Here is a 21230-nt window from a genome sequence, read left to right on the forward strand (position 1 = left end):
GGGCGACGGAGTGGGGACTCGCATCACACGCTTGGTCATTTTCCAAAGCGACTGGTCCTCGCAGTCCAAGGATTCGAGCGTGTCGCTCCACTGTTCGTTCCGCCACTCGTTGAGACGATAGGTCACCGACCTCTGGAGTCGATTGACCTGGGTCTTAAGAGCGGGGTCTCTTGTGACCTGCCATCGCCTCCTCAGCCGGTTCTTCAGGCGTATTTCATCTCGAATACTAGCGGGTAGAAGCGGTCGCCTGTCAATGCGGGGTCGAAGCTTGGGAGCGGACGCTGCTGTGGCTTCCAGGATAGCACTGGTCAGCTCCTCGACGCACTTGTCAATTTCTTCCTCGTCGTTTACCACGGGGTTCCCCGGTAGTCTGCTTTCGAGGCAAGCCTGGAATGCAGCCCAGTCCATTCTCGCGAAGTCCGGGCGATCAGGCAGGTTTTGAAAGGACGATCGGCACGTGGTGTCGACGAGGACGGGCAGGTGATCTGAGCTGAGTGCGGGGCAGACAGTCAGGTGCACCGGTAGGACGAAGTCCTTGATGAGGACAATATCAAGGACGTCAGGTGTGGCGTTGTGTGTGTAGGGAGCCGTGGTTGGAGAATCCGGCCCGTAGATGAAGCAGGAATTTCTGTTGGCGTAATCACGCAGGAGCGAGCCCCTAGTAGAGATAAGGCTAGAATTCCAGTCCGTGTGTTTCGCGTTGAGGTCACCAGCCAAGAGGACCGGGAAACCCCCGCTCAAGCACTCGGTCAGGTCCGACTCTATCCATGGCCGGGTGGGTGCGAGGTATGCCGCCACTAGCTTGACTTTCCTGGTTGCCAGTACCAGGTGAATGGCGGTTGCTTCTAGTTGTTGTAGACCCGATACCGGCACAGGGTAATGATCAATGCCCCTGCGGACAAGGATCGCTGTGCCACCCCCTAGCGTCGGGCGGTCCGTACGGTGGCAAACGTAGTTCGCGAACCTCAAGGCCCGACCCGACGTGAGGTGCGTCTCTTTCAGGAGGCAAACATCGACTCCGTAGTCACCGAGGAACTGCTCCAGCTCCAGCTTCCTGTCGCGGACACCGTCGGCGTTCCAGTAAGCCAGCCGCAAGGCCTTGCTACCGTGTCCTCTAGGCCGTGCAGTCATTGTCGGCCATGAAGAGGAGAACGGTTTTGAGGAGGGCTCGCGGACGAGACCCCCCGGGGGGGAGTGAATGGATCGCGGCGAGGAGACGTCGTGTCAACTCAATGCAGACCCGTGGTGAGAGGGTTTCCAGGATATCTGAGATGTCCTGGAGCGGTGATTGACCCTTGGGTGGGGTGGGGTCAGTCTTCTTGAGAGCAGGTGCTGTGGGATTTGCCACCGGCGCCACAGGACGAGCGGGCTTGGCACGGCCGCCCTTGGGGATAGTCTGCCGCTCAGTCTGTACAATGGCTCCAGTTGGCGTTGGGGCGGGGTTCTTCATAGCCGCAGCCTTGACGACGCGGCCACCACGGACCACGTGGTTCCACCCAGGGCCCAAGTTCTCCTGCTCGAGGGAAGGCTTAGCTAGCGCCGATTTGGGCGCTGGCAGGCGCGTGGAGACGTCGTCCTTTCGGCCGCGATCCCCTTTCGCACGCTGTGCAGCGGCCGTCTTGGCTTCCTTCCACTTACTGCAACCTCTATAGTTCGCAGTGTGGTTGCCTCCGCAGCTGCAGCACTTAAGTTGTTGCTTGGGGGTGGCACACGACCCGGATGGGTGAGCGTCCCCGCAGGCCACGCACCTGGGTGCATAACCGCAGTTCCGCTGCGTGTGCCCGAAGCGTTGGCACCGTTTACACTGCATGGGCCCCTTTGGTGCAACATATGTTTCTACCTTGACCCGCAGACCGCAGATCTCAGTAAGGGAACGCACTTTCGCCACGTCGGGGCCTCGTGCTATCGACACTATAAAGTGTGGCGTAAGGGGACGGTCACCGTCCTGGTCCATGGCCCGGCGCCTCGATCGCAGTTGCATGACCCCCTGCACAGCAATGTGCATGGCGGCCAGCTCCTCGCGTACCTCGGTCTCAGGCATGCGCACTCCCAGGTTTTTAATCAGCAGGCGCACGCACCGATCCTCAGGGAGGGAGAATGTGTGAAAACTCACACCCTCGCCCTCATCGAGGGACCGCAGGACCCTGACGGTGGCCCGGAACCCGTCGGCGGTCTCAGGCACAAGAGCCAGAAGGTCTCCCTTCATCTGCGCCACGATCCCGCAGGCCAACTCCGCGCGAATCCTATGCAGGAAGCTGCGTACGTCCTTCACCCCAGAGACGTACACCGGGGTTTTGTTACGGCGCTCCCCCGGAGCCGTTTTGTCCACTTGAGCGTTGGAAGAAGAAGCGGCGTCAGATGACACACCAGTGAGCGGCCCGGACAGGTCCCCAGTCACCTCCATCGAGGAAGAGGGTCCCGGCTGGGAGCCGGGTCCCTTGGCTGAGGGCTGCACTGTCCTGCTCATGGAAGCGGTGGATGATGTTGCTGCTACCGACGGGCCATCGGGCCGATGAACTTTTGCCGGTGCCGGCAGAGAAGGTGACTGGGCTCCGGACAGTGGCCCGGGCGTCGGGCGCCTGGATGCGGGTTCCAACGAACCGCTCGAATTGGACAAGTCCAACTCTTTGGCTTTCCTCTTGCCAGTGTTGGCTCGAGTAGGCCCTCCGACCACGGTCGTAGCTGCTGTATTTAATGCTGCTGCCACTGCTGCCCGCTGTCTTTGCTTTTCCGCCGCGATGGCGTCCAGGATCTGCTTCTGGACCTGTTGGAACACTTCAGGGAGGTGGGCCTTCAGAAAGGCCAGCTCACCTCCTTCCATGTCTCTCAAACTTTGTTCAATTGTAAGAGACCACGACGTCCACGTCACAGATTTCTTAATAATTCTTATATAAGATAAGCACTTTCTATTTTCTAAAACGTTTTACCAGCAGCTTGTCAGTTTTTATATGAACACCTGCGTCTACAACAATGTAAGAAATTTTTTTCGAATTTCTAACCCACGCCTGCAACAATCTTGCCTGAGCATGCCGTAAGGCTCTTTTCTCGTTTCTTATGCATGCAGTAAAATAGCCCGAATGAACCGTATTGCACTCCGTTCTTTTACCTAAGAAACTAATTGTTACGTCATCTGTTTACTCGGCATTGTTGTGTTTCATTATCGCCGTCAACAATCCGCTTTCGTTAGTGTGGAAAGAGCTGAGCTGTGAATCGCTTGTAGAAAAAGTGCGTCGTAGAGAAGATAATTTTGTGCTGTTAAATCCTTTTAGAATATCACGAGTACTTTTCTTATAAAAGAATTATTAAGAAATCTGTGATACTCCATTTTATTTTTGATTAAATTGATAACTGCCGGTGGACGTCGTGGTCTCTTACAATTGAATAAAGTTTGAGGTAAGCGATTCCTATAAATTTTCATTATTGTTTTTATATTATTTGCAATTGTAGCAAAGGACGATGTATTGCGCTTGCGCAGGAATCTGCCCTTAGTTAGAGAAGAAAGAGATGGGCTGGGCATGTAGCGCGCATGGATGAGGCGAGAGGTGTGCACCGGCTACTGGTCGGGAAACCTGAAGGGAAGAGACCGCTGGGGAGACCTAGACATAGATGGGAGGATAATCTCAGGCGGGATCTACGGGAGATAGGAGTTGAAGGAGACTGGATTTTGTTGGCCCAGGACAGGGACCGGTGGAGGGCGTTGGTTAATTCGGTGATGAACCTTCTTGTTCGGTAAGCCATCTGGTTGGTTGGGTCCACTATTTGGGAAGCCTGAGGGGAAGAGACCGCTGGGGAGACCTAGACGTAGATGGGAGGATAATGTCAGGCGGGATCTATGGGAGACAGGAGTTGAAGGAGACTGGATTTTGTTGGCCCAGGACAGGGTCCGGTGGAGGGCTTTGGTTAATTCGGTGATGAACCTTCGGGTTCCGTAAGCCATCTGGTTGGTTGGGTCCACTATTTGGGAAGCCTGAGGGGAAGAGACCGCTGGGGAGACCTAGACGTAGATGGGAGGATAATCTCAGGCGGGATCTATGGGAGATAGGAGTCGAAGGAGACTGGATTTTGTTGGCCCAGGACAGGGTCCGGTGGAGGGCTCTGGTTAATTCGGTGTTGAAACTTCGTGTTCCGTAAGCCGTCTGATTAGTTTGTTATATGTCACATTTAGACCGCCACAGTGGTCTAGTGGTCAGAACACTAGCCTTGTAAGCCTGGGGTCCTGGGTTCAATTCCCGGTGGTGCTCAAATTTATAACTTGTGTTGGGCAAGGCCGTGGTCTAGGCATCACGGAGTTTTCCTCCGGGGGCTTCCCCGGTTTCTCCGTGGCATCCCAACAATTACTCCACTCACACACAGAAGAAGGCAATGGCAAACCACTTCTGATCATCTCTGCCAAGAATGTATATGAACAGGTCCCAGTCCGAGAAAAGGATGGAAGGATCCTGTTCATATGGACCTGTCGTCAGACAGAACACTACAAATAAAAAAATATGTCACATTTAGAGCTTTGTCATTTTGTGTTGGATCTCAACAGGCATTTCTGTAACAAAGAAACAAACTGAGTCCGTGGAGTCGAAGTCGTGCTTGAGAATCTAACTAGGTAATCAAATCTCGAATTCTATGAAACATGAAGTTTCGTGTTCGTCTTTCCAAGATCCCGCCTCTAAGCCACACCTTCATTCCCCACTTCTCTAAGATCCATTTTAATATTATCCCAGCAACGCAGAGGACTCTCAAATGACCTTTTATTTTCAGGTCTTCCGATTAAAGAGTTGCATTTCTTGTCTCTGCCATGCGTTCTACATGTCCCGTCCATCTCAACACCCTTGATCTGATAGCCTACAACTTTTTAATTAGTGAAGAGATCTATAAAGCTCCATATTATGCAATTTTCGCCATTCCCTTGTCAGTAACTCTTCCGCAGGACCAGATACTATTCTCAGTGCCGTGTTCCCTCTCAGTCACTCTCAGTTGATGTGAACACCCGTCAGTATGAAGAAAAACCTGTAACAGCGATCGACTGTTTTTCAGGAGATGGAGTCAAACCAAAGTCACAGCCGTTCTCAAGATGACGACAGGTGCACATGCACCAAAGCATTGGTCCGTCTGAATAAACTAAGAGAGAGGAACCTCTTTTCTGACGCGGTGTTGAGGTCGGAGGACGGCGGCGTCTTCCCAGTCCACAGAGTAATGCTGTCGATGCACAGCGAATATTTCAGGTTTGTTTATTTACTGACGTAGTTGATTAATACGTGAAATAAGGACTTAACAGACCTCAATTCGTATGTGAAATATTTTATCCCCTTTCATGCCGAAACCTGTATTTTTATACGGCTGAATGTCTTTTGTTATTTGTTCATTGTCATGAAATCTCACGGCGGTGAGGAAGAAGAAGAAGAATATCTTCTGGACGTTGCGCCGTAGAAACGAGTGGCATTTCAGACGTACTTACTGCCTTCTTTCCTTGATGATGGAGGCAGTAAGCACCTCTGAAACGTCCGATAATTTCTACGAGACAACATCCCAGAAGACGTACGTGGTTTTTTGTACTAATTTTTAAGTGCGATTGTACCAAGGTGACTGTCAATCGATCTGGAGGGAGAAATAAAATCCATTTCCAAAACGTCTTGGTTTTAACACATAAAGACGACCGACTCAGTCCAGAAGAAAGTTGGCAATGCACCTTCGTCACGCCATTGTCCAGAATATTTAAAGCTGCTGTGAGTTGCTCTGTCTGAAATATAATAAACTGTAACAAATGTCTTCGCGAGAAATGTTTCATTGGCAGGAGAGAATCGTTCGAGAATTTGTGGATTCGTAAATCTGCTTGAGTTTTAAATAAAGATTTGGTGCGTTCTTGAAATGAGAAGTGAAAATGTTTCGACAGAACAAATGGATTTCATATTACGAACTGTTCTACCAACGAAGCTAGGGAGTCTAATAAAAATGTGCTTAAATGAAACCTGTAGCAAAATTCGAGTAGGTAAATTTGTTTCTGAGACATTCTTCATCAAGAACGGTCTAAAACAAGGAGATGCTTTGTCTCCCTTGCTCTTTAACTTTGCGCTAGAATATGCCATCAGGAAAGTCCATGATAGGCAGGAGGGTTTGCAATTGAATGGGACACATCAGCTATTGGCATTTGCTGCTGATGTTAATTTATTGGGGGACGATATGAATACAATAAAGACGAACGCTGAAGTTTTGCTAGAGGCTAGTAGAAAGGTGGGGCTAGAAGGAAATTCAGAAAAATCTAAGAACATGTTGTTATCTCGTCGTCAGCAGACAGGCGGGCAAAATTATCTTAGGGTAGCTAATAAGTCATTTGAAAGGGTTACAAAGTTCAAATATCAGGGAACAATAACAAATCAAAATGACACTCATGAGGAAGTTAGGAGGAGACTAAATTCTGGAAATGCTTGCTACTTCTCAGTTCAAAACATTTTGGCTTCCGGTCTGATTTCTAAGAACCTGAAAATTAAAATATACAAAACAATAATCTTACCTGTTGTTTTGTATGGGTGCGAAACATGGTCTCTCACTCAGAGGGAAGAACACAGATTGCAGGTGTTTGAGAATCGGATGTTGAGGAGGATATTTGGGCCTAGGAGAGAAGACGATGGGGCATGGAGAAAACTGCATAATGATGAGCTTAAAAATCTGTAATCCTCCCCCAGTATTGTCAGGGTGATTAAGTCGAGAAGAGTGAGATGGGCGGGACATGTAGCACGCATGGATGGGACAAGAGGTGGTTGGGAAGCCTGAGGGGAAGAGACCTCTGGGGAGACCTAGACGTAGATGGGAGGATAATCTCAGGCGGGATCTATGGGAGATAGGAGTTGAAGGAGACTGGATTTTGTTGGCCCAGGACAGGGTCCGGTAGAGGGCTTTGGTTTGTTCGCTGATGAACCTTCGGGTTCCGTAAGCCATCTAGTTGGTTGGGTCCACTATTTGGGAAGCCTGAGGGGAAGAGACCTCTGGGGAGACCTAGACGTAGATGGGAGGATAATCTCAGGCGGGATCTATGGGAGATAGGAGTTGAAGGAGACTGGATTTTGTTGGCCCAGGACAGGGTCCGGTGGAGGGCTTTGGTTAATTCGGTGATGAACCTTCGGGTTCCGTAAGCCATCTAGTTGGTTGGGTCCACTATTTGGGAAGCCTGAGGGGAAGAGACCTCTGGGGAGACCTAGACGTAGATGGGAGGATAATGTCACGCGGAATCTATGGGAGATAGGAGTTGAAGGACTCTGGATTTCGTTGGCCCAGGACAGGGTCCGGTGGAGGGCTTTGGTTAATTCGGTGATGAACATTCGGGTTCAGTAAGCCATCTAGTTACTTAGGTAGTAAGTTATTACGAACTGTTCAATCAGTGGAATGTACAACCTGCGATGTATGTTGAAATATTTGTGTTAATTTGCTGGTTGACTTTAAAATTTCTGTAGTAGTTGTTATAACCGCAGATATTTCTTCGAAGATTCGAGGGTTATTTTCTGGTTCTGACCTAAACTGTTTTCTGTGAGCATCCGATTCGTAAGTTATATTCTGTTAAGCCTACGCCCGCTCTTGAACCCCTCGCAGTTAATCTGGTCCCATTAGTACACGTTCTGGGAGTTTTTGAATCTTCAGATAACAATAATTCATCCACAACATTGACAGAAGGATACTTTTATTTAGCTACGTGGGTTATAAAACTTAAACTTTATGAGCTTTTCTTGTAATTTTCTGCTCGCCGTGTCTCGAAATCAGTTTAAATTAACGAATGCTTCCTGATGTTTCAGGAACCTCTTCACGACACAGAACACCAGTGAGGAGACTGACATTCTCCTCCACGGAGTCAGCTCAGATGTGATGATCCAGATACTGGATTATATTTATTTTCGCGAGGTGGACATCCACTCCGACAACGCTCGTCAGCTGCTTGAGGCGGCTGAGTACTTGTGTAATCCGGACGTGCCTAAAGTATGCTGCGACTTCCTCAAGAACGCGATGGACGTCGACAACTGTGTCGGCATCATGCATTTCGCAAGGTAATTGATGTTCATTTGTCATTCGCTGTGACGCCAGTCTTCGTCGCTGGAGCGAATCACATTTACTCAAGAGAGCAGTCGAGTGCCGGGTCGGAGATTAAAGCCTCTTACTGAGGACTCGGCAAATTATAAACTTTGGCAGGTTGTTATTAATGTGCCTGTAATTTAAATTTTCTGATTTAACTGCATATATTTCGATCGTTATTACGACGAGCAGATGACTAATTTCACCATGTAGAACGTGAATCATGACCTATTTCATGGTCATAATTAAATCTGTCTTCCTCTCGAATTCCTTTTCTTCTTTCTTTCTTTCTCTGCGGAATTCCTTGCTTCTTACATAATTCTCCCAAAATCAAAATCAACATTGAGCCCCACATTTTCTGCATACAGCAAAACCTCTGTTAACCGAGCCTCGATTATCCGATTCCCGCATTAAGCGACCGAATTTCAACCAGATCGGTTGCGATTGGATTTCCATCGGCGAGAGTGTTTAAAGCGATGTCCACGCGGTAGAATTCATTGATCTAACCTCACCACAGGTTTTGCTGATTATTATGAACACTTTAGGACATTTAGAGAATTGGTTATTATGCGGCAAAGACAAAGACCGACCCGCTGGGTCCCGTAGGTGCTGAACCCTTATTCCTTCTTGTTCAGGACAACACAGCAAGCAAATCAACTGACATCGACAGAATCACACCAGAACCTCCAGTTCATGCGATGGACAGAATGACTTATAAATTCACTCTTTTAGTTCAGGGACTCCTTCGAACAGCGCTCACGAGTGACTTTTACCATCGGCTTGTGCGAGCGAAACGCCCTCATCATCTGCTGCCGAGGAAAATTTGTATTGAGTCTCTAGGTATTTGTTCTTATCCATGACCACGTTCCCTTTTCCCTCGCTCATCCGACCCGGGGTTCCCCCACATAGTCCGCTTAAACGAGGTTTCACAGGATTAACATACACAGTTACCAAAACGTCGTTTCGCCAAGCTTAATGCCAGAATTAAAAGTTCTACACTCCTCATCTCACTGCCTTCTTCACTTGCGTACGCCAAGCCCTTGTTTCAACCTATAACCTTTTCACGAGGACGAGCGGGCATTGCCTGGGAACCTTCAGAGCCGAAAACTTTCTATTTTCCTCCGGTTAAACGGAGCGTATCTCATCGTTGCTTCTCCACGTGTCTGCTCTCAGTCTCACTCATTCGGGCTTCAAAGGGCTAAGGTAAAAACTGAAGGCGAAATACTGTGGTGTGCATATCCTTGAGAATCCAGTTCCTGCTGCAGGGTTTCAATATCTCAGAGTTCGAAGGAGATCGAATCTGAGTCGGCTCTTACACTCGCCTGCGCCGACCTTGAGACTCGTGCTCGTAGCCTCGTTCTGCGCCACTTCGTGGAAGTGTCTCAGAAGAGCGAAGAACTGCTGGAACTGCCTGCAGAGGAGCTGCAAGCGATAATCGAGTCCGAGGAACTGAACGTGAAGGACGAGAGAGTTGTGTGGGAGTGCATTCTCCGGTGGATCAACCACGACCCGAACAACAGGAAAGGTCATATCGCGGACCTTTTGAAGGGCGTCAGACTGGGACGTCTGGACACAAAAGTTTTCAAGGAGGTCAGTATTGCCCCTGAAATCGTGGATGTCTATAGGAAGTGAAGCCCGCATTTTAATTCAATATTCACACGTGTTCATAACTAATTAATACAAATCTGGAGCCTTTTTCTTCGTCACGTGTCCGTCTGTCTGTCCGCAGTTCCAGCTCGAGAACGTCTGAACGGATATTCATTAGATTTAATGCTGAAGAGCTTTAACAGATTCTGTTGACATATTCCGATTCTGGTTAAAATGTTATAATACCATCGTGAAAATTGAACAATGTTTTCAATGCCTTATTCCGGGCAAAATTTCCTGCGTAAGAAATCCCCAGATTCCCTTAGTTACCATGGTTACAGTAACTACCTGTGGAATGCCACTGGTAACACGCTCGCATACATGTGAGTATGTGCAAAACAAATATTCGATTAGTCCTTTTATTCAGATATGAGGTTGGTGTTAATAATCGCCTTTTATTCATCGTCTGTTAGTTTGATAGTCCGTCGGCGCTACAATTTTTTATTACAGTCTCAGCGTTTATTAAGATCGATTACGTGTCTCAGTTCAACTACAGGATTCCACCGTTAACTGCATTCAAACGTCCACTCAGCTTGAATAGGAAAATCCCCCAACAGATAATCACGTCTTCTGGCTCAGCGTTCAACTTAACCAAAGATCCTATTGCCATAAGAAGCGTATCTTAGCTGCTATAATAATTTCACGCATCTCCGACGATGAACACTTAGCATGATAATCTTCAGCTGATTGACCACATAGGGACAACAGATATCCAAAAAGTGCAGCAAGAAGGCTTCGTTCTACCTCCGAGAATAAATTACCCCAGGGGCTTCAAATTCATAGACAACTTTAACATTCTAACATTTTAAACGTACTCTCACGAACCAACCTTACAACTTATGGTATTCTTTCTTCCATTTCATAACGAGCTTTAACCCCAGAGAAAAGACGTTTCTACTCTAGGTCAAATTCCCTGTGATTTCAGGCTCTCACCTCTCACGAATATTTGTGAAACAATCGCACGGATCCATGAAAATGTTATCTTCGTCAAATGTCTTTACACCTTATCATTCGTATCTACTAGTTTCGAACACTTAAAGAAAAATATCTGATGATGACCAATTAAGGTCGAAACATGCAATGGCTCTTAATAGACATCGAGCCCATAACCACAAGCTGTTGTGTTGACGGGCCTTCAACCCAATAATCAACATGCAGAAGGTTGCCTCCCTTGAAACTCGAAGCAACCAATTGTCATAATTTCCTTTCGATGTTACGTAATTTTGACGACTAATTAAAGTTATCGAATCAAAAAGAATGTGCATCTCGCACGGGAGAGACGATGAATAAATTACAATTTTTAATGTAACTCAAAATGCAGCCCTTACTGAAGTATTTAACTTTCGGTTAAAACACATTTCAATAGTTTCCTCTAAGATCGATTTAACCTTGTTTTCGCTTCTCCCCTCAACCTGTGCATTTGTTAAGAGCGTCGTTAAATAAACCAAAAAACATATTTTCCTGTATATGTCACAGTCTATTTCGGTGATTTCAGAACCAAATTATTTGTGAATTTCTTATGTCCTCTGCATTGGAACATGACATCACTTCCTAAGAGTTCATAAGGTCCACATTGAACTGTTCAACAGGTATCAAATCACCCTTACGTGACTGAAAACGAGGCGTGCAGACCCGTGATCTCGGAGACGCTCGAATTCCTGGACGACGTGGAAAGGTTGCCGAAGGACGACAAGGACCTCGTGACACCAAGGATTGCCCGCCCGCGAATCCCTCAGGACATTCTGTTTGCTATTTGTGGGTATCGCGACGGAAGGCTTTCAGATGTGATCGAAGCGTACGACGCACGAGCACACCGGTGGACTGTGGTGAGTTGCACAGATTTCGACTCTTACCGTGCCTTATTAAATGACGCCTACGACAAAAACTACTTTTCCTACTTTTTGCTAATTTTTACGAAGTAATTGTTTATTTAAACTTAATCACAAGGACCTCTTAGCCTCTTTATTTCCATTAGCAGTGAACCCTTTTTTAAGTTATGCTCCAAAGACGTGAATTAAAAAGAATAAATACATAAATTACACAAATTCTGAGTCTCACGTACAATGTAAGTTCTAATAGGAATCGACCAAGGATGTGAAGTTTTCCTTAAATACCGTTTACAATAAGCGTCCTACTTCAACTGTCATGGCGACCTGTCTGCTGATTTTCGACATGGAACGAAGTCATCGGTGATCGTCAGTGGATTTCAACGTAATAAAAGAAGCACTGATCAGTGTCGATGCTGGCCATCTGCGTGGTAACGCCTCGTGAATTAGAAGGCTGACACACTGTTTGGGGTGGGGTGGGGGACGTACTGCCTCCAGCTTTGCGTCGAAAAACCCAAAACACCAAAATCTGTCTTTGCCATCTTACGAACGTGAAATTAATTCTACATTTGTCTGTCGAACTTGACGAGAGCTTCTCCTCGGGTCTTCCTGTTTCCACCTTCGCTCCAAGTGAATTTCTCGCGGTCTTTGTCGAGTGCCTCCCTCCACGGTGTAGCAATTTCGGTTGCACCTCTGCTCCAGTGGTTGGTCGCTTGGCCTCTAATGTAAGGACTTCACATCAGTAGACCGAATGACCCAAAGAAACGTAAAACCATTACCTGTCGTTCCTGCAGGTGGAGGGGGTCGACTCGATCGGTCCTCGAATGAACCATGGCACGGCAGTGGTCGGTTTCGACATTTACGTCATCGGAGGTTTATACGACAGGAAAGACTTAGACTCATGTCTCTGCTTCAACGCTGTTACGAAGACATGCCGCGAGGTGGCGCCTATGAATGCCCGAAGGTAAGATGCAGATTTCTAGCTAAAGAAATCCTTGGAGCACAGTCCTTCTTCAAAAGCTGATAGTCGCTCTCTTAGTCAAAATATAAATCTGGGCAGGGGATTTAAAATTGTACCACTCACACACAGGATCATCGTGCGAAGTGTGAATAGGTCGGAGGACTTTTGCGACAAAGTTGGTTTTAAGAATGCGATTTGCATTTTAATTCATTTGAGTTAAGATTTAACATTGTCAAGCGAACAATTGCGTTCTGCGAGAGGAAATGCATCTGAATCAGCAGTAAATGAGCATAGCTGAGCGTGTACTTTTACCATTTCAGACGCAGATTAAGTGTGGCAGTTCTGCGAGGTGCAGTGTTCGCCATTGGCGGTGGAGATTATACACGGATTCACAGAACGGCCGAAAGATACGACTGCGAGACAAACCAGTGGTCGTGGATCGCTCCCATGAACACAGGGCGATCCAGTGCAAGTGCAGCTGTACTGAATGGTACGTAAATGCTGTTAAATATAAATGTGTGAATTAGAGCAGAAGGCGAGGCGTCTGTCTGTCTGTCTGTCTGTCTGTCCGCGTGTGAGAACGCAAGAAATGTTGAAGGAATCGCGGGATTTGAGGTTCTCACGGCGGGGAGTATAAAGATGGCCGTCGTTTGGCTTCTGCCGACGTTTCAGACGAACTTTACGCCTTCATCTTCAAGGCATTCCTCTTCGCTCTTGAACTTAGTTCCATTAACCCAAAATCCTTTAATAACCAATTCTTTTATCCGTGCTGCCTACTACGTTATTTCACAGACAGCAACGGCTTGAAGTTCCGAGTGCGTGATGGTTTCTTCTGCTCTCGTAAGCTGTCCCTCGACATGGTCTTCTGCCTTTTTATTGTAAACTAGGATTGAGTGTAAGCAACCATCAAACTATCAAACTGGCTCTCATATAATATAGATTTAATATGTTTTTGAGACGGTTAATAATCTCATGTAAATAGCACATTTTATTATAAATGTAGAGCAAATTTTGGCACCTCGTACCGTTCATCTCCGGTACCAAATTTAATAAAATTCATTTCACAGAAGATTTCCATTACGCATTAATGTAAGCACTTTGTGCTGTTTATATTAAATTTTATCAGTTAAACTCGTTTCCTTTGACACGCTGACTGTCTCCATTCGAAACAAAGAAACAAATGAACAGAGACGGCCGTGTCTGTGCAGTTTCCGTGACTCGAAGGGGGACTTAATAGATTTACAAATTTAAGTAGGGATTGTCCCATGTCTGTGCTCTGCATGGACCACTTTAATTATAGCTAATTTGTTTCAGACAAAATATACGTCGCTGGTGGATCATATTATAAGAATTGTCTAAACTCGGTGGAAGTTTATGACCCGGACACCGACCGATGGACGTTCGTTGGACCAATGCTCTCTGAACGTCGTAGTCTTTCTTGCGTCGCCTTCCATGGCTTCCTGTACGCCCTGGGTGAGAACTCTGGACATTCCGAGGGATGCTCCTCTATCCTTCTTACAGAAATCGCTATTGTGAAATGTTTTCCTGGTTTTCTTAGAGTGACTGAGATTTTATCAACAGGATTTTCTCCCGTCATTACAGAGTCAGTTTGTCAGTAATTTTAAACCCGATTCGTGGTTTCGATTAAATTCTCCACAAAGAACACTTAACTAACTAACTAACTAACTAACATTATATAATCTCTTCTGGTATCTATATTAAGGTACGCCTCATTTTTCACACAGTCCCAGTTTTGAAGGTAAATATTTTGTTCTTTTAGCAAGGAAAATTCAGTTTCGTCGCGCTGTTATCCCCAAAAAGCCGATGGTTTAAAGCAGTCCCTTCGCAGTCTTTGATATTCGTCACTTGTTTGTGTAACGCCTTTTTGAACAGTCCATCTAGTGTTGATATTTAAAGTTAATTTCGCACGTAGTTTCATGAAGCAGACGACAGATGTCAGGCGCAATTGCCTGATGCTACAAGTACGAAAATAATATTTTAGCTATTTCATCCTTAACTTCGTTCCTCGTACTAATATTAACAGTGCAAAAGGGAATGAATTTTCTTCGTTGCATTTCCGTTTACGAAAAATTTTAAGAGCGCAAAGTCCGTTGATTAAGCATTGAAGTTACGGGAAATACAAACATCTAGAAAGTTATAATTGGTAATGTTGAAAGATACCACTTGTGATACATAATCTTAAAAGGAAGTATAATATTAAAATGTTTTTAAGGATCTAGAGTATGTGAGAAGAGGTCAACTATCGACTTTTGTGAATAAGGTAATGAAACTTGTGGCTTCATAAAGACCAAACATTTCGTGGCCAGGTGACAGTTACAAATATCAAGAAGGGCCCCGCTGAATGGGGTTAGAATAAGTTCCCTTTGGCAGCTTTTTTATATGCTGTGGCCTATTACGGAATTTGTGTGTGCAGGAGGACTCAACGAGACATCATCCCTGCTCAGTACCGAAAAGTACGACCCTACAGAAGACACGTGGACCGAAATCCCTGGCATGAACGTCTATTCAGATTATTTAAATGCAGAAGTGTTCGACGACACGATCTTCGTCATCAGTAGATATTTTGACAAGGGCCACTCCGAATCCCGCGTCGCATGTTTCGATGACAAGGAAAATCGATGGTTTGTTTCTTTTTTTATTGTTCAGGACTGTACAATCACAAACTGTTACTTTCGAAAAGCTCTAGGAAGTGAATCATTTCCGGTCAAGGTAACCGCGATCTTGCGGATGCTGCGCCGTGTAGTGACGTAGAAACTGACCGACGTTTCAGAGGTTCTTACTGCTAATCAGGGACTTGAATACAGCACGCGAAAAATGGGTGAGAGGAAGAGGGTAGAATGAACGCAGGCAGGGCGACGTTGCGGTCAAGCTGAATCGTTAAAGCAGAGGGCGAATGACTGGGAAATGCTAATCAGACGCTAACTGTAACTGCATTAATAAGAAGCTCTTTGACTAAGTTTCTCTGACCAATCTCACTCTCTTGGGCAGGAAGTGTCTGGCTTTCGACACATCAGCATCGCCACAATCTTCCGCTTTCATCAAAGTCTTAGGCTAGTCTCATGTTCCCATTTTTGATCGAAGTTTATTTCAAAATGGCTGTCTCTTGCCGTGTTTGACAGTCTCCTGCCATCTGTTGACGGATTGAGTAAGGAGCTCCGAAAACATCCCAGAAGACAAATTTCTTCACACTTGTTTGTGCAAGAGCCAGAAAGCCCACAGAAATTCGTTTGATTTTGGTTTTTGTCTATCTTACGTGTAGCAGAACCTCTCCAGAACTATTTTTGGTGGGACAAAATTTTTTTGAAAATATATTCCTAAAGGAGGGAAATATTGTCATGGGCGTGTCTCAAACAAGACGTGCTTATCTCTCCAAAGAAAGTGTGTGATTAAATTTGTTATTCTGACCTAAGGTAATGGCTTAATGAAGTGTACGAAACGTAGTTAGCGCAGAACACAAGTCATTTGACAGCGTTTTAAAATAGTCATAACCTCTCCCTCCACTTTAATGTAATAAAATGTATTACGTCATAATAGGACGTTGGCCGGGGTTCTATGCGCATGAGTGAAAGAAAGATCACGTGGGAACTGTTCTGAAATATGGTGAGGCAATCGTATATCGAATTCCGATTAGGGGAATTTTTGTTTAGGTTGTCAGGAAACAAATTACAAGCAACGACATTCCGGTGGAAGCTGTGCCCTTAGCTTCAAGCAGTTTCCCATTCAACCCAAAGACAGAGCCAACCCATCAGACATGGATATTTTTGGGGCAAAACATTTTACGACTCGCAAAGATAATTCTTTTATGCTTATTCGACACCGAAATCTCTGATATTTTAGAACCCCAGAAGTAAAAGTTTATATATTTTTAAGAAAATGAATAATTTCTTTACATAAATGCACTGACATTCAAATTATGTTTCTATTAAATAAATTATTTATGTCAAGACGCATTCCTTCATGAGATTCATCATCGCATGTGGAGCTACATATTTTCTGTAACTGTGTCCGCGAAATGTGATAAAAATTGTCTTCAGTGTAGATAATACCGATGGACGATGAAAAAGGGTTTGATTTCACTTTTAATATTTCAAATTGCAGGTACCAGGCGGCAAACATGAATGTTAGGAGATCCTTTCTGTCGACTTGTGTCATCAAGAACCTACCGAACGCAAGAGATTACGCCTACAAACACAGAGACAAATTAATGGAGGAGAAATGCAAAAAGAAGATGGCGGAGTAACGTAAAAAATTGTTGGTTTGGGTAAAAAAGCAGGCAACTCTCGTTTTACGATCGAGTTGCGTTCCAAGACGTTGTTCGTTATAAGTTTTGTTCGTTATGTGCATCTTGCATTCCTGAGCTTTTACGATACATATCGTATACGTTAGCAGCCATTTTAAAGCATTAAAACCACGTACTAATTAACATATAATAATTTTCTGATAATTATTGTAATAAATACATTTTTAAAGTTCATTTCTTTACATTTTACAATTATGTTCACTATACGTTTGGCATTTTGTTTTATAAGGAACTCTATCTACTGGCGACTTTAAGAAATTTTGAATGATTTGTGACGTTCGTTATAGCGAACGTTCGTAAACCGAGAGTTGCCTGTAGTTTGCAGTTGATTACAACCACGACGAACACATTAATTTTAATTAAGTACCTTACGAAAATAATGTAGAAAACTGGGAATTGATGTAGGATCTATAAAAGAAAATAAAATAAAGAGAAATATTGTTTGCAGGAAAGAAGGAAAAATTATTTCTCCTCCTTGTTTTCTGCTCAAGGACATTTGACATTGATGCCCTCAGCAAATGAGTACACATTATTAACAAATATAATGAAAATCTGATCTCAGGTTCTTCAATCTGGACGGACAGACAAATATGCATTAGCCAATCCACCAGATACCAGGCAGGCGACTGCACCAGATACAGAAACCACTGGTGGTTCAGTTAAATTAAACTGTATCATTATTTTTACATCCTCATGGAATGGAATAATTACCATGCTGTGCCCCATCCCCTCATTGCTTCAGGGGCCAAGTACTGTGAAGTATGTTGGTTTATCCAGCTGACAAAACAACATCTTGCATAAGCTATATGTGACAGGGCTTCAAGAGATTCTTCTCACTAGCTGTGGTACTAGAAGCATAACACAGAGGATTGCAAACACTCAAGATTGTCAATGGAAGCAACACACAGCCAGTTCAGTCCATCACCTACCCTCACAACCTTTTTCTCTAACATCCAGCTTAATGTGTATTCCTGTCTCTCTCTAGGTCTTAGTGATTATGTCCTTGAAAACATCCATGATGCTGAAGAGTGTCACTGAGGATCTTGATCTACGCCCCCTGTAATTAGTCATGAATCATTCATAACGTCATGCACAGGATTTGTGATAAAACAACAGGGCAATGATTAAGCATTGGAAACACTTTGCTTTTGCCAGACCACTGTTCTGAAAAGGCTTCAAGAATGCGGTGAACCATCACAGAAAGATCGATACTGTTGGAAAAAACATTTTTGATTGCCTTAGTTTAGGGATAACAAAATCTGTACCTTTTACAATTTTCTTCAGTGATTTGTTATGAATTCTTGAAAAAAAGAAAAGATCTCCAATAATTCTGATAAAAGAATCTTATGCAACATCAACAAAGACTTGGCTGGGTTTATGAATTTATAGTTAGATTCAGCTATTCATAATTGTTAAGGTTTGTACACAGTTAAGAATAAGAATAAGAAGAAAATGATAGTGAACTCGTGTTGGGCTGCTATCATCTTGCTTCAGTAACAGCCACTGCTTAACGGATCAGAAATCAGGTGTTTTATAAGCAGGAAATGCTAATTGTACTTACCACCTACATGCAGAAGGTTAGTCAGAGTGGGGGAATCGCATCACCTTAATTATTATTATTATTCAGTGTTCTGTCTTACGACAGGTCCATTGCTCTGCCCAAAAAGAGCTCTCCAGTTGTCCCTATTCTCGGCTTCTCGCTTTAACTCCTGAAACTTCATCTTCTTTCCTTGTTTAAGATCGTTGTTAGCTGTGTCAGTCTTCTTCCCAGTCCTCGCTTTCCTTCAACCTGGCCTTCGATGATATCACTCAGTAAACCACTCCTTCTCATAATATGTCCCAGCCAGTTAGCTTTCCTTCGTGTAATCGCCTGCAGAATGTTTCTTTGCTCGTAGACTCTCCTCAATACTTCTTCGTTGGTCACTCGATCCGTCCACCTGATCTTCTCTATTCTTCTCCAACACCACATTTCAAAACTCTCCAGGTATTTCTGTTCCTTCTTCCTGAGTGTCCAAGTCTCTGCTCCATACAGCGTGACACTCCATACGTAACACTTCACTAGTTTCTTCTTCATCTCCAAGCCCAACTTGCTAGTGAGAAGTATCCTCTTCTTGACAAAAGCTGCCTTGGCCATGGCTATCCTGGCCTTTACCTCCTTGGTGCATAGAGCATCCGTCGTGCTCCACATTCTCCAGCTGTTGGTTTCCAACTACAACATTCAATGGTTCTGCTCTCGGTGCTATCCTCATTACCTTTGATTTTTCAATGTTGATTTCCATTCCATACTCTCCACCTGTTTCCACTAACTTGTCCTCCTCTTCCTTCGCCAATACTACTAAGTCGTCTGCATACTCTACAGTCGTTATCACTCTTCCTCCAATTTTGAAGTCTCGTGTTCCCTCCAGAGCTTCCTTGGCAAGTCACTCCCCGTACAGGTTAAAAAGAATTGGTGATAAGCAGCATCCCTGTCTTACACCTCTACCTATCTCAACGCTGTTGGTGTCTCCTGAGTCCAGTCTCACTTTGACTTTTTGCTGCATGTACAGGTTTTCGATTAGTAAAATTTAATTTACTTGCTTTATGAACATTGTTTACAATAGCTAAACGCTGAATGTTAGAGAGTAATTCATCATGAAGATAACACATAGAGAATTTTGTAATAATTTCTGCTCTAAAATGTAGAATTAAAGCAGTCCCACTATGCACTATGTAGGCGCTTGGGGGGGGGGGGGGGAGGGGGGGGAGAGAGTTTGTATAGCTCCTACTCATTCTTGACCTCGGAAATAGACGGGGGTGAGTGGTCAGCATATGACAGCATCATTTCTGCTATACGTTTGATTATTTGACAGAGTTTTGCGAAAACACATTTGACGGAATTCCCCCGGCATACAGAGTAATTCTGCCATGTGCCTGGGGTAACACCACCTTATACAAAACCCAAGATAAAGTTAACGCTTTTACTTAACAGGTGAATTTACTTATTCGCCGTATTTTGTATGTTAATTTTAAGTATTTTAATGTATCATCACAAAACATAACCACAAAATATGTGTTACAAGACAGCAGATTCACGATAGACATATATATTTGTACTTTTAAATCTAATCACTTGTATTATGAATAACGAACACTCAGTTACACTTACCGTGCAATCTTCTAACTTTAAAACTTAGAAGACATGCGCCTACAACGAAATTTTTCTTCACCATGCACAAACGACTACAACCAGACCGCCATAATAGCTCTGGACGGTTTGTATGCTGCTCTCACCAGAGATGTCAGTGCAAACAGAGCGCGCTGAATTCAAATCGTTCTTCTTTAGTCATTATCCTCGAGGTAGACATTCATTCAGTTAATCCTATTAGACATTCCATCTCCAAATAACTCAAAGACATAGAGATGCCGGTAGATGGATGTGGTCTATGACACACTACATCAAACCAAAAACTAATGCATGCTATAGGTATTATAATCATATAATTTGCATAGGGTACATTTCTTTGCTGGTTTTCGTCACTACATTGTCTTATTCACATGATTAAATTAGTAGCAGAGGGGCATTTCTCTCTCCTTTGGGTTTTGATTTTGCATAAAACTTTCCAATTTATGATATGAGCTGCCAAGCAAGAAATATTATCAGAATATTTGTTTTCAGGCAACAAAGCCAGAAACACTGAGAAGACAAAACAAAAGGTCATAGAAAAATCTAAGTAATTGAATTCATAACCAGAAAAAGGACTACTGTTCTGATGATTCTTTCCACTCTCACTGAGGTGAGAGTTATTGAAGCTTAATTCTTATATAAATTGCTTTAATAGGGATGTTGCCTATACACACTGCAACAAAAGTAAGGCACTTGAAATTTCCTTAATTAGTAACACATTTAAACAGCTTATCAAAATCCTACTGCAAACCTGAAGATAGACTTTTTTTTGTTTATCTTTATTTTTGGGACATTATGCTTATTTATAGGAGCCCAAATGAATTTCATTGTTTCTTATGTTCTGCTCATTTTATAATCCTTCTAAGGGACCTTCTACGGATCTCCATTGTTTGGACTCTTGTTTGCATTTGCTGTAATTAATTATAAAATTTTGACAGTCACATCATTAATTTCCCTTTCTGCATCTCTCATCCTAACTTCATAAAAGTTTTTAACAATATCCGATCTCTGACGTCTTTGTGAATGTATTCTACACTAAGATGCTGGCATCTTAAATGAAAACAGATCGTTTAAATGTTAGATCAGACTTTGCAATACATCAACACATTCACTCTCATCAATCACAAAGTAATGACAATGTCAAATGGGCGAGGAGTCAGAATATGAGACAAGTGAAAAGGTGTTATTACTCACAAGTAGGTCTGCTGGATGTACCTTCATTTAATTTCTGATGCAAGGATTGTGAAATAATATTCACATACT

The 21230-nt window shown here is 44.1% G+C and overlaps 1 protein-coding gene across 1 annotated transcript; it reads left to right on the forward strand.

The window, feature by feature from the left end:
* Positions 1–3264: 3264 nt before the first annotated feature.
* LOC147871434 (kelch-like protein 10) lies at positions 3265–17293 on the forward strand. Its single transcript, XM_087361282.1, has 10 exons — positions 3265–3393; positions 5029–5216; positions 7776–8024; positions 9315–9639; positions 11286–11522; positions 12317–12486; positions 12804–12973; positions 13798–13956; positions 14918–15125; positions 16603–17293. Exons 2-10 carry the CDS (start codon positions 5032–5034, stop codon positions 16742–16744), a joined length of 1845 nt encoding a protein of 614 aa, XP_087217408.1. The 5' UTR covers positions 3265–3393; positions 5029–5031; the 3' UTR covers positions 16745–17293.
* Positions 17294–21230: the final 3937 nt, after the last annotated feature.

Source organism: Zootermopsis nevadensis, unplaced genomic scaffold (genome assembly GCF_977971745.1).
Source record: "Zootermopsis nevadensis isolate Lab colony 2312 unplaced genomic scaffold, Znev_1.0 Znev_ptg000057l, whole genome shotgun sequence".
NCBI classification, from domain to species: Eukaryota; Metazoa; Arthropoda; class Insecta; order Blattodea; family Termopsidae; genus Zootermopsis; species Zootermopsis nevadensis.